Source organism: Zonotrichia albicollis, chromosome 22 (assembly GCF_047830755.1).
Source record: "Zonotrichia albicollis isolate bZonAlb1 chromosome 22, bZonAlb1.hap1, whole genome shotgun sequence".
Lineage (NCBI taxonomy): Eukaryota > Metazoa > Chordata > Aves > Passeriformes > Passerellidae > Zonotrichia > Zonotrichia albicollis.
Genome location: NC_133840.1, coordinates 4094276 through 4107630, shown reverse-complemented (window position 1 = coordinate 4107630; position 13355 = coordinate 4094276). Strand labels below are relative to the sequence as shown.

At 47.4% G+C, this 13355-nt stretch overlaps 1 protein-coding gene across 3 annotated transcripts in view; it reads right to left on the bottom strand.

The window, feature by feature from the left end:
* The window catches only part of SSH2 (slingshot protein phosphatase 2), an 89802-nt gene that overhangs the window by 47195 nt on the left and 29252 nt on the right, over positions 1-13355 (bottom strand). The window contains exon 1 of one of the 3 annotated variants that reach the window (XM_074556793.1): positions 3046-3197. The exons of the other annotated variants lie outside the window; for them this stretch is intronic. Coding sequence (XP_074412894.1) covers positions 3046-3101 — 56 coding nt within the window. The 5' untranslated portion in view covers positions 3102-3197. Of the gene's footprint in view, positions 1-3045; positions 3198-13355 lie in introns of those variants that run through there. 3 annotated transcript variants of the gene reach the window in all.

Below are 13355 nucleotides of genomic sequence, written 5' to 3'. Positions count from 1 at the left end.
ACTTCCTGGGTTTATTTTTCCACCATAAACTCACAATGCTGTGAAGAAAGCGTCTACTCCCGCTCCTCCTTTTTTCTCCCTTAAAGTTTAAAATTCATATAAAAACTGAATTAACATCTTATAACAGAAAATAGACTGGTATGAGGCAAGCACAAGAACCATGGAAAGCAGTGAGCCTATCTGTGATTTTTAGATCCATCTGGCTCCTGAGTTTTGGAGGATGAAGGAGTAAACAGGGCAGGAGTGCTACAACTTGAGCTCAGCTGTGCCCAGGGAGGGCTCCCACTGCTGCCTGGCAGAGAGGAAAACAAGGCAGAATCAAAAGTATTTAAACACAGCAAAAATGCTTCAAAATGCCAGAGGGATGTGGGCACAAGGGAGGTGGTCAATCCTCAGGTTCTGAACAAGGGCTGAGCATCCCTCTGCACCTTCCTGCCCGCTGAACACAGCCTGGCAAGGAAGGATGTGGCACAGTGAAAGCAAGAGCTAGGTTTTCTCAAACCCCAAGTGAGTGCCCTGATGGCTGGGTCACCCTGCTTTGTCACTGAGATAGAGAGGAAAACTGGGTGACAGAGGAATCTGGCATTATCAGAGAAACTTGGAAAAGCCACTTGAGGGACACCAGCACTGAACTGAATCACTCAAACTTGGCCAGAGGCAAAGGAAGCGACTGCAGGCAGGAAGAACTGATCCATGGCAATTCCTCCAGGTTTCTTGATAAAAACTCTTTGATATTTGCAGACTCTCTGAAGCTTTGCTTTTTTCTTTCTATCTTTCCTATCAGCTGCCTTAGAGTTTTAATAGACCAAAGTAAATTTTGAATCCTACACACAAATAAACTAGTAAATCAGCAGAATTCCCCTCAGGTTCAGTGAGAGTAGCAAGACTTTCTGGAACAAGTTACAACTATAAATTCTGAGCATTTTGATAAACACAAGTCTCCCGGACATTATTTGAATCCTTGTGAACCTGAAATGAATTAGACCCAGACCAGCTGACTACATTACTGACTAAAAGCGTCAACACAAGAGTAATTTCTGCTGATCTCTGAAAGTCAGAGCTGATCAGCCAAATACATCTACTAAAGAATACACTGAAACAGAGGTTTCTGATAATGTTTGGGTCACCACTGCCCTTCCCACTCCACAGAGAACTCATTTTTAGCGTAGCAAAAAACAAAATCTGGATTTTTAGGTCTTGCTCATGATGAAATAAGGACATCCAATATTAATCAGCCTTTGTGAAATTCTAATTAGGAGCACAAACTTTAAATGCTGGCCTTTACTAGGCCAACCCGAGAGCCACAGCACCATCCTGATTGAGAACACTTGCAAAATATTAATCCAGCACTCAGCCCTCTGAGAACATTTCTACGTGGGCCAAAAGCTCTGTCATTCTCAGGCTTATTAATCTTCCCTCACAGGAGGCAAAGGACAGCGTAAGCTCCACTCTGATAACTCCGTTATCTCTCTCCCCAGAAAGGAAAGGGTGGTCCTTCCACCCAAGTGGCCATTTAAACCACCACAGGCACTTTGCTGCTGCAGGGATCCGTGTGACACGTGACGGAGGGAGCAGAGACGAGCAGCATTTCCCCTTCCTTTTGATCCCTTTCTGTACAGTCTCCAGCCATGGGTGAAGTGTTTGAGCAGGGGATAGAACAAACACCTTAAAAGCACTTAAATTGTTACCTGGCTACCTACTCTAGCTCGGTAAATCATCCGGAGCTCCAAGGAAATGTTTCAGCCCACAGTATGTTGGGGTTTTCACCACAACTCCAGAATTACTGCAACTTCCCAAAGCCCAGGGCACATCCAGCTTGCATCATTGCTTTGGAAGAATAGTTTAGGTACATCTCTGTTAAACCTACATTATCAGCAACCACAGGGAAAGCCCTGATTGTTTACAGGCAACACTGAGAATGGAAAAAATTACTAATTACAAACATTTTGGGTTGAGTATGAGAGGCTCACAGAGATCCAGCTGAACTGATTACCAACTGCAGCATGATTGCTAGCGCTCACAAAAGAAGGCACAGAGTCCGGGGACTCATTTCCATATGAAGCATAAGCAGAGATATCTACTAAAGACTTCCAGCTGCAGCTCTAGCAGGAGCTTCTTGCTACAAGAACACAGTTCCAGGTGGGACCCAGCACTTTATCTGTAAGCCTTTCATGATGCTTTCGAGAGATAAAACAATCTGTGGGTTTCTTTAAAGAAGTATCAAGCACGGCTAGACCACGGCGACTCTCTCTCTGAAGAACGCCTTATCTACCACCCCATAGCTGCCACTTCCCTCCTTAATCCTTCCAGCCAAACCCCACGACTCAGGCAGCGGCTGTTAATTGTTTATAAATTAAATGATTATTCGTATCTGCATATCAAAGGCGGGGTGGGTGAAGCTGGAGAGACTGATTTTCCATGCGGCTTAGTTTGGGACACGGAGACACTGTGCACTTGAGATCTGCCCGAGACTGACAGTGCCGAACAACTGGCACTGCCTGTGCCTTGTGACCCGCAGGTGCTGAGGGTACGGTCCCAGACCTGCTCCTGTGCCTGCGACCTGGGGCACCCCAGCCCCGCAGCCCCCCTCCCCTGCCGCTCTGCGATAACCCCAGATCAGATAAGGGGCTGATCTCTGCTCTGAGCCCAAAACACGGCCAGAGTGTGCGGGCCGGGGTCTGCAGCCTGCTGTCAGCGCCCAGCCTGCCGGGGGTCCCGCACGGCCCCGAGCTGCTCAGTGTAACACCGAGAGAAGCGCTCGGATGAGACTCGGAGTGTTCGTAGTGAAATAAAAAGAATAATCAGGGAAGCGAGCGGCGAGGGAGCAGCAGCTGCCGGGCGCTGCCGGCGCTTATCAGCACTTGCACACTGCGGTGCCGGCCAGGGGAAAGTTTGCCCGGAGGCAGCGGCGGCGGAGCGAACTACGGGGAACGGGAAGGGCGAGGAGAGAGTGGAGAGAGGGGACAGCGGAGTGAACGCAGCGCACGGCGGGCAGGGGGAGCGGCACCGGGAAGGGGAGTCTGGGCGGTGTGCACCGGTACTCACAGCTGGGCGATGGCGCCCTGGGAGATGACGGCGTTGTCGGAGAAGTAGGGGATCATCGCTCCCCGCCGCGGCGGCCGCCCTGCCCCGCGGCATCGGCACCGCCGCTTTGCCCCGCGCCCGCCGCGCCGCCCCCGCCGCGCAGGCGCGCCCTGAGGGCGGGGCCAGCACAGGCCACACCCCCCTGCCCCGCCCAGATCCGCACGTGGCGGCGCGGGGACAGGGAGGGGACGCGCGGGACAGGGATGGAGCAGGGACACACGGAGCGTGGACAGGCGGGACCGGGATGGAGCAGGGACACATGGAGCAGGGACACGCGGAGCAGGGACAGGCGGACAGTCCGCCCCGCTCACGGACCGGGGTTCAGCTGCCGGTTCCCCCGGCGGGCGGCAGCGAGGGATGGGGCACAGCACCGCGCGGGCGCGCCCAGCTTTTCCTTTCCCTTCCCTTTTCACTTCCCCTTTTCCCCCCTTCTCCTTTTTTCTCCCTCAGATCTAGCCAGCGAGGCTGCACGCCCTGCAACCGGGTTTGATGCAGCATATCAAACGATGTTTTTTTGCAAAAGGCAGGCAGCGACAACTCGGGTGCTTAGGAAACGACCTCAATTTCTCTCCTGCAGGAGACGGGGGGAAGAGTTCTTGGCAGTAACTTTCATATGCAGAGACGCAACAACTTGCTTTCTGCCAAAGGAGAAGAGCAGCAGCTGCCTTTCAGTGCTGTTTAATCTTTAGCTCCATCGCTGCTCGAGAAAAGGAAGAAATGAAGTTATTTAAAACAAGAAGTCTTGTCGTTTGGCTGCTGGGAGTTACAGTGCGAGGGGAACTTAGAACGGTTTTCCATTGGGGAGAGCCAGGGGCAGCTCGATCCCACCCTGCCCTGCCCATCCCGGAGGGCATTCTCCAGCCCTCACACCCAGCCAGCAGCCAAGGAGCCTTGGATTGGAAGCGAGCTCAGTTTTGTGTTTCCATAGGAATGCATGACATCCCGGCACAGAGGAACACGATATACCAGTCTTAAGTCATCTGCTATGGGTGGCACATGCCCAGCAAGGAGGCACAAGTGAGCTGGCAGGGAAGATGTGAGTTTAAACACAACTACTTGTTAATGACATCTACTCAAGAGCAAAAAATACCAAGGCATCAACTGCAGAGCTGCCCCTGTGATCTGGCAGCAGAGCTGGAAGCCAAAAGCTTCATCAGCTTTATTTTTTAACTAAAAGTTTCAGAGAACCAGAGAGAGGTTGAAAAAAACCCACTCAGTGTGATGGCAGCTGCTTCAGGTCTTGATAGGAGACTTGCCATGAACAAGAGACTTCTCTGAAAGGTCTTGACCATCTCCACTTCAGGGATGGGCAGAGAAAAGGGCAAAGCAGTAGAATTTGTGATTCTGCAAGTTTTGCTAGGGTATTGTTTGGTTGCAGTAATTTAAGCAACGTCATCCTATATAGCCAGGAGCACAGCTCTGGTAATGGTGCCTCACAGCTGTAAAGAAAATGCAGTGCCAGCTTGCTGCAATGCCAAAAAAAGTAATTTTGTTAGGCAGAAATGAAGTCAGTTGCAAGAAGCAATGGAAAAATCAGGACTAAGAAATGGAGGGTAACTCAATCCTTCCAGAGGTCAAGAGACTGGCAAGAACCTCATATTCAGTAGTAACACATACCACACATTCACAGACTGAAAAACAAGCCCAGAACTTCTGTTCTATTCTAATTAATAACTTAAGGGCTTTATTCAAGCATTGTAGAAGACTAAATGTACTTAGATACTGTCCAGACACGTCAGATTTCTTACACTTAACTACCATTACAAGGCAAGCCCTTAAAACCTGTTGAAAACAAGTGCAGTGATTAACTACAAACAGCTCCTCATAACATATGGATAATAGATTTGTAAATGAATTAGTCCTGGATTAATACAATCATGCAATGCATCTCCATATGCCAGGGAACCAAGTGACGACAGAAATCACCCATTTGTTTTCTTTTCCTTTAGAGAAGAGAAACAGGAAATCCTCAAATAAATTCGTATCTTGAAATCTGCACTAATAAAAGCTATTTGAACTTGGGTTTGTTGCCATAAAGACTGAAACCCCAGCCTGAAAGTGGCACTGTTTTCAGGTGCGTGTTAGTGAGATTAGCATTTCAGTTCCCACTGTCCATTTGTGGAGACTCAGAGGATCATTAAAGTTGGAAAAGACCTCCAAGATCAAATCAAATATTTGACACATCACCATGCTGTCAACTAGACAACAGCAATAAATGCTGTGTTATTTCCATATTTTGCTTTTAACATCAGACTTAAGGAACAACTCTATTTCTTGGTCAAAGTTGCTCCTATGTTTAGAATGAGTAAAAGTTTAGACCCAGTAAATTGATCTCTCAGCATGCAGGAGCAAGGAGCAGGCAGAAAAAAAGGGATGCACGAGACGGAGTTTAGGCAGCGAGTCACAAGACAGCCAAGAAACAGCCAAGAAACTGCTCCTGGCTGGAAGCAGGTGCACTCTGCTGGGACAAATACACAAAGCATTTAAAGTGCACAAAATTGCAGTGATGACAGGTAGCAGCCTAAATCACGCCGTGCTGCAGCAGAGCATGTGAGCAGAGCCATTAATCATGGCATGACAAGATGTAAATACGCCTGTCTGGGGTCTCCAGCGCTGCCCAGCCCAGTGCACAAGTGACACTCTGCTGCAGGGCAAAGGGCACTGCTTGTCTGAGCGCTGCTCAGCATTTCCCACTCCCCAGGAGGCCCCAGGACCAGCGGGGCAGGCAGCAAACCCCGCAAGGCACCGTGACACCACAGGCCTGAGGGGCAGCAGGATCCCCTTCAACCTTTGAACGCCACACCAACTAATAAACTGGAGTTACATACTGCACGTGAGACACACTGTAAAAACACCAATCCCAAACCTTTGCTACAATAAGGCAGCAGCTAGAACCAGTTATGGAAGCACAATGGAAACAAAACAAAGAGTGTGAGGGATGTCTGAGCAAGCACTTCAGGAGGGGGGAGCAGAGGGAATGCTACCAGAGCTGCCTCTGGAAAGAACTTTCAGGGGCTGGAAGGAGAACATGCATGCACAAATCTCTCATATTGACTTGCAGTGCTCAGTCTGGCAGACGAGGCTGACAACATATTGTTTATTCATACAGTCATCATTCTCCCTGGTGTCTGCATTGCAAAACCCCACAACCACAGCAGCCTGCACAGAACCTTCAGCTGTTTCACTTTCCTGATGCATTTTAGCAGTTTTGATCTCACACAGAGTAATCCTGTGTCCTACACAGGACTGGCACTTGTTAATGGGCTTCTCCTAGTCCAGACCAATCCCTGGTGCATGGGTCAGAATTGGCACTGGCATGCCCAGATTTGACACATGCTCAGAGCTGGACACCCAGTCGTGTCAGTGCACATAGTCCACATGCAAACAGGGCATTCATCAAGCTTCTGTTTCCATCCAAGATCAACAGCTTCAGGCTGAATTGCTGCTTCTTGTCAGACCACACAAAGGTGTGGGTGTCATCGTGTTCCACCCACTCCTATCCCACAGGGGCTTGCTGAGTGTCTGCTCACGTGTTAACATGATTAAATCTGCAGAATGATTGTCTTATTATGCATCTTCAATTTTTAGTCTACACTAAGGGGGACCTGATGACCTCTTTTCATTTTATAGTAACCTACCAGTGAGATTGTCTCAGTTCTCTCTTTTTGAAGAGCCCTAATGAACACAATATACTGTCATAGTCTAACTCCAGTGGGTGTCAAGGGTTGGGCATTATTAAGCCTGTTTGGATTGAAATCCAGGTGCTCTGCAAAATCAAGGAATGTTCTGTTCCTAGAAACATGGAAAGTACTAAAGCTGTAACACTGGTCATGTTCAAGGTAAAGGGGACAGTGAGAGGCTGTCACACATAGGAATTTTGCCCTCAGTATCACAGAAAAGACAATGCAGAACCCAGCCCCATGTTTTCAGGGGATTATGAAAAAAACCTCGTGAAGCTGCCGTGACAAACAAACCTCCCCCTCACCCCCAGCACATCCTCTCCCTGCCGAGCCTTGTGCCACGGCCGTGTCTGCTCAGCCACCTTTACTGCACATGTGGAAGGTTTATTCTGTGCTGCTCAACAGCTGCTTCCGGTGATATTTACAAAAAGTCACCGATTTTGAAAACAGCACGTCCCTGTCCCTGCCCACAGCCGAGCAGGGGAGTCTTGCACAGGCACGGCTGGGAGCAGAGGTAGCAAGTTCATTTCCGTGTGCAGAGGTGGGGCCAAGTCCTTTTTTGTTCTCACCGGCAGCCACACTCAGTCTTTGTCCACAAAGGCAGCTGTGGCTGCATCAGCGCTGCTGGGAAAAGGGTCCTGAGGAGTAGCCTTGAAAAATCTGCTGCCACACTGAGCTCTTTGAGGGTCAAAGGACCTGATGACCCTGCATTTTTGGTGGGAAGTCATCCTTTTACTGTGGCTTTAAGCACTGAACAGAGTTGACAGATGAGTGTGAGTGGATTTAAGATGATTTATTCGGGAAGAGCCTTAAATCAGTGCAGCAAACCTGTAAATAGGTAGAGACTGGCTGAGAGCAGCACTCATCTCCTACTGCTGCCTCCACACCTCGGAGGAGAAGCTGATCTGTCAGAGGCCTTCTGGATGCTTCTGGCATGGGAGACAAACCTTTCTGCATTCTGCAGCCCAATTTATCAGGCAAACATGAATGATTTCAGTAGCAGCCACCATAAACAAGCCAATGCACGCAGGGCAGAAGGAGATAGAGCACAGCAGAGACACAAAGCTTTCCCAGTGATAACAGACATACCACCCACCAAGGCAGGGCTCACACACACCAGCTGGATTGCACACACACAGGGGAACTTAACCAACTAATTATAAAGGAGCCCATATCTAGTTAAAACAAAACCAAACCAAACAAAAATCAAAAAAAGAAAAAGGAAAAAAAAAGGCAGGGGGAGGCAGGAACAGGGAAAGCACGCAAAACTGTACTTTAATCCTGAAGAACCAGTCAGAACAGGAAGCCACATTCTAAATTTGGTTATTTAAGCTGTCAAAGAGTATTTCTGTTTCCAGTTCTTAAGCAAAGAAATCAGCCAAGTACAGGGGTAGGGAGATAAGCATCACTGAAAGAACAAACCCCTGCTTTTAAAGCCCTTTGGTCAGCTGCCCATCATGATCGATGATTAGGCTGCCTAGTTGAGAATTCAACACCTATTTTGCAATATTATCAGTTCATTAAACCCTTCCCTCACCAGCCCCACATCCAATCACTGTACAGTTTACTTATCATTAAATCTTCCAGGGTCTAACACAGAGAGGTCAATGCTCAATTACACCTTTTTTACAGAGCCTGAAGCTCAGATGACTGAAGGGACCCGAGCAGGAAAAGGGACACAAGCAGCAATGTCTGCTCCCAACAAGCAACACCAGTGTAGGTAATGTATTATTTCAGTGACCTGTGGAGAAGAAAGATCTAAATCCTCCCAACTGTCAAACCATCCACTCACCCAGTTTTATAAAGGAATGATTTTGATGCAAAGACACCAAAGAGCTGAACAGCAATGAGTCCAAAAACCCGGCTCAGATTATCAAAATACATTTAAGTGTCTGAAATCCACGAAATGCTGAAAACTCTGAAGATTCATGTTTAACTTTGAAGTCTTGCGAAGGTATCTCAACCTGAAAAGGGAATTTCAGAGTTTTTATGCTAAAGGAATAGAAATCCTTTAGCTTAGAGCACCTGGTTCATGTTCAGGAGGAGACAGAAGCACGTATGGAATCCTTAAGGCACCTCCTGCTCAGCCCCTGCTCAGTGACCCTCTGGAGGAGCACAAGTGTGTGGCAGCAGCTCTGGGCTCTGGACCCTTTTGGTAGCTGAAGGATCTGACCCACCTTCATTCCTTTCACTTCCCAGCTTGTCCTTGCCCTGTTCCTCATTCTCCTCTGTTCACACGCTTAGAATGACAAATTCAAAACCACTTTTCATATGCATTCAGATTTTGAGCTAGCTCCCTGTGCTTACCTGGTAATTTGGCAGTGCAACGATATTACTCTGCTTGATCCTTCAGCCTGAAGATCACACCTGAAATCATCTCACACATTATTGTGATCCACAGGTATGTCATCAGACTGGACTGAACACGTTGCAACCACAAGCACAGACCTTGCAGTGAACCAGCCCTGCAGATACCTGTTACTAATCTAATAAACCCCAATTTTACTGGCAGTTCAATACCTTTGCTCACAGTTTGGTGATAAAAGAACTGGTATTCAAAAATGATGGCCACTGCAATGAATCTGGCCCACAGAACTTTTTCTGGTGGTCAGCAGAGCTGGCAAATGACCAGAACTGTTCTTTATCTCAGCATTACACTCTCCCCAAGCAGCAGTAGTAAACGCCAGAGAGAGGCTGAGCTGTCACTGAAAGGAAAGACAGAAAGATGAATTCAGGAAACACATTCTAAAGATAAGATTCATACTACAAGAGCTTAGTGTAATCTCCAGCACGGATAAACACACGTTTTCCTGTACAGCACACTCAGAGCCCCATCCTACTCAAGATGGAATTAACAAACTGTCTTGCACACCCAATAAAGATCCAGCTACTGTTCAAGTACCAACAGAGTAATTGTTTGGCAGCTGCAGCAGCAAGCAAAGGCAGCACAGGGAAGGTTTAGTTGCCAGAACTCAGCACAGAGCTTTTGGAAGTGTCTCTTGTAACACCAGAGAGGTTTTAAGGATAACCAGGAGGGGCAGGAGCCTGCCCCAGGAGCACCAAATGGTGATGACACACATCTCCAAAAGCCACAGGGTGCTGCAGATCCCCCCAGCTCAGTGTGGAGTGTGAAGGAGCCTTTGGAAGTGCAGTCAATTCAGTATCACACCATCACCCCCCATTTCTCACAGGGACTAACACATATTGTACAAAGGGTCTCAGTTTAAAAATCAAACACCTTGGCTTGCAGTTTATTGAGCTGCTGCCCTGCAGAAGAAAGCACATTCACCTATTCCACTTACTCTTTGAAAAGCAATTTTTATACTGCTATAAACCATCAGCTCCTGCATCAGACTGTGGTCTCCTGCTCCTAAAACAAAGGTATTTACTCACAGCTTGAGACCTTGAGGCAACTTGGCACATCCAGCTGTTATCATGGCAATAATCTGATTTGCTTTCCTTCCCAGTTCACTCCTGGAAGGAACTACTTTGACTAAAAAAAACCAAACCAGAAGGTAACCATCCTTGCGCTGCAGAAGGTGTGGGGTTTTTTTTTCTTTTTAAATTATAATTTAACACCACACTCTTGCCTCCACTTGAAGAGCGGAGGACAAGCACTTTCTGAGAACATTTTCAGGTAACAAGTTTCAGATTTCAAGCAGGATGTAAGCACTTTCTGTGGCACCTGAAGGGAACGACAGGCTCCTCAGCTTTACCTGAGCAAATGGACTTTAGTCTGACCCACTGCCAGCCCATAAAAGTTCAAAGAATCCCTGTGAAGTCCCTGGCAGTCACTAGGCAATACAGCTCACCCAATATGCTCAGTTACTGAGCAGCCTCAAATGCTGCACTTCAGCAACCAGAGAGGTTTCAAGGCACACAGAAGTGGTAAAATCACGATGGTGTGGAAATAGAGGCACCATTTAAAACATAAAACCCAAAAAAGCAAGAGGCAGATCCTGACAGCAAATCCAGTGCAGCTGCAGCACCGCTGCTGCCCCTGGCCCAGAGTTGTCATTTGTCAGCAAAACAAAGATGCTGAATCCTTGCAACCTTGGCACAGAGCACACAAAACCTGAATGTCAGTACCTCAGCGGGTGTAAACACAACTCACAGCTCAATACATGTGGGTTTTAGGTAAATTTTAACAACCTGGGATGCTGCAGAGAGCTCCTTAACACAGATGCTCCATTAAAGGTGCATTCAGTGTGGCAGCAGCATGGCTGGGGACAGCAGGGGTGTGCAGGCCAGTTTAGCTCCACAGCCTCCAGACAGCCTAATAAAAATGTCAGAACACAGCTATGAAGGTAATAAATGTAATAAATAGATTGTTCAGGACATCTGCTTATGCAGCACTGTCTTGGTTCCACTAGCCAAAAGTGACAGGGACTGGAGGGATCAGGGACTCCAGAGCAAGAGCCTGGATCTGTGTCAGGGCTTTGGGGATCTCACCATACCCTGCATGAGTGGTCACTGCTACAGCTGGACACAGAGCAGGGCTTGGGTGTGAGAAAAAACATTGCAGAAGCCAAGCTGGTTTCACCTATTTGCTCAGCTTCAGGTACTGGCAGCATTAACTTGCTGGGGTTTTTAATAAAGGGTAGAAATATTTGTAGGAGTCAGATCTATGGTCACTATACTCAAGTAATTTCCTCAGTAGGAAAAAAACCCCCATTCCTCTTTGCATCAACACAAAAGCGTTTGACAGGAAATGCCATTTCAATCACCTTCCAAGGATTTCTGCAGAGCACACAGGAACTCTCTGCACTCTGACAGCTCTTCCCATCTTTTGGACAAAAGTTTAAGCAGATTCTGCTAATTCCCAAAGCAGAAAGCTCCTCAGTCCACGAGTGCAGACTTGTCAGGTCATTTGAATGCTCTGTAGAGCAGGTTTATGTTTAAACAGCATTTTCACACAGTTCTCCCTTCTCTGTGAGACTCAGTCCTGGCAATCACAGGGCTCTGTGGTGTTAGATTAAAAAAGCACAGGTCAGCAAACACACAGATCATTTTGTTTAACTATGGTGATCACCTACAAGTTTAAGCTTCTGTTTGTAATTTATTTCTCTGCCTCTTTGGAGGACATTTTAGTCTGCTGCTCTTCAGAGTCTCTGCTCAACAAACACTGTCCCTGCTGCTCTCCTGCTGCCAGGCTTTCCTGCATGCTCCCCTCACCTCAGTGTATATCCCATACCTCATCAGGGAGGAAAGATAAACAGCACAAACCTAACACAAGCAGCTATCTAGATTTTGCTAACCACAGGATTAGCAGTGCTGTTGAGCTGGATCTGAGTGTAACATTTCTTCTGAGACAGCAATCCCCAGGCTCTGCAGAGACCTGGGGACACAGAATTGGAAATGAAGCTCTGCCCAATGATTGTCAAGACTGAGCACTGCAAAAATTTTCTGACACCGAACAAGTCCATGTGCTTATGCTCAGGTCTTCACCAACTCCCTTGCAAGCATTAACACCTTTGTGCACTCTGATCCTATTTAACAACCTTTGAAAAGTTATTTTATTTCTGCACACACACATTTAGTCCCACCACAGCAGCACTCCTGGCTCCAGTGTCCAGCTGCCAGGATGAGTTTGGACATGCCTGATGCCTGACACGCTGAGGTAGCACAGGAACACATTTTCCATGACCGCAGGAGACAAAAGGTCTCCTCACCAGAAGAATGTTACAAACAGCAAAAAAAATCCCAGCCCAAACACTGACCACTGCCTGGAGCTGCAGCCAGGTCACCTGAATGAAGCCTCAGGAGAACTGGGCCCTGCCCAGGCAGGCAGTGAGGAATGTCAGGCTATGCAGAGCACTACCTGAGTGACACTGCAGCTGGAACACGCTTTTCCTTTTAAGCCAAGCTCAGTCTGTAGCCTTTTTACTGCCTGGATTTTTAATAGCTGCTGCTTGCTATGTTCTTGTGAAAACTGGGGATTAGATATACTCAGGAACTGTTTATGGACATCTGCTGCTCCTCCACAGCAGGACTCCAGGTTCACTACTTACCCCATTTGACTCTATTATTTTTATCCTACTGTAATCAAACACATTTAACACCCACCCCCTTGCTTTTCCCCAGAAGGAGTTTGGTTTTAGTTAGCTCTATGACCCCAGTAACAGGAGTCACAGAGCTCAGATCACCACATCAACAGCAGGTTGTCATTTCCTACCCCAGGAAGTTATTTCAAATATATTAAAAAAATGCTCATTTCAGACCTAACCTACAATGGTTGCTAAGTGCCCACAACAATTAAATACCTCCCATCCCTTCCAATACATTATGTATACTGAGATCAAGTCATGAGTTGATCTTGTGACTGCTGGAAGGCCAAGAGTAAAATGAAAAATTGGAGTTTAGCTGAGTTCAATTTGAGCCTTCGGGAATTGCTCTTTCCAGCTTTCCTCTCACTCATGAAAGCTGTAAAATGAAGAAATTCAGCAATTCTTAAATCATCATTTAGGGCTAGAAGACTGAAGTAAACAGGGCAGTCGCCTTCCCTGAGCCACAGAATCACAGAACTCCAGTGAAATCATGGGAATGTGCAACCAGGACAGCTTTTTCTCTTGCAGATTTATCCAAGTTGGT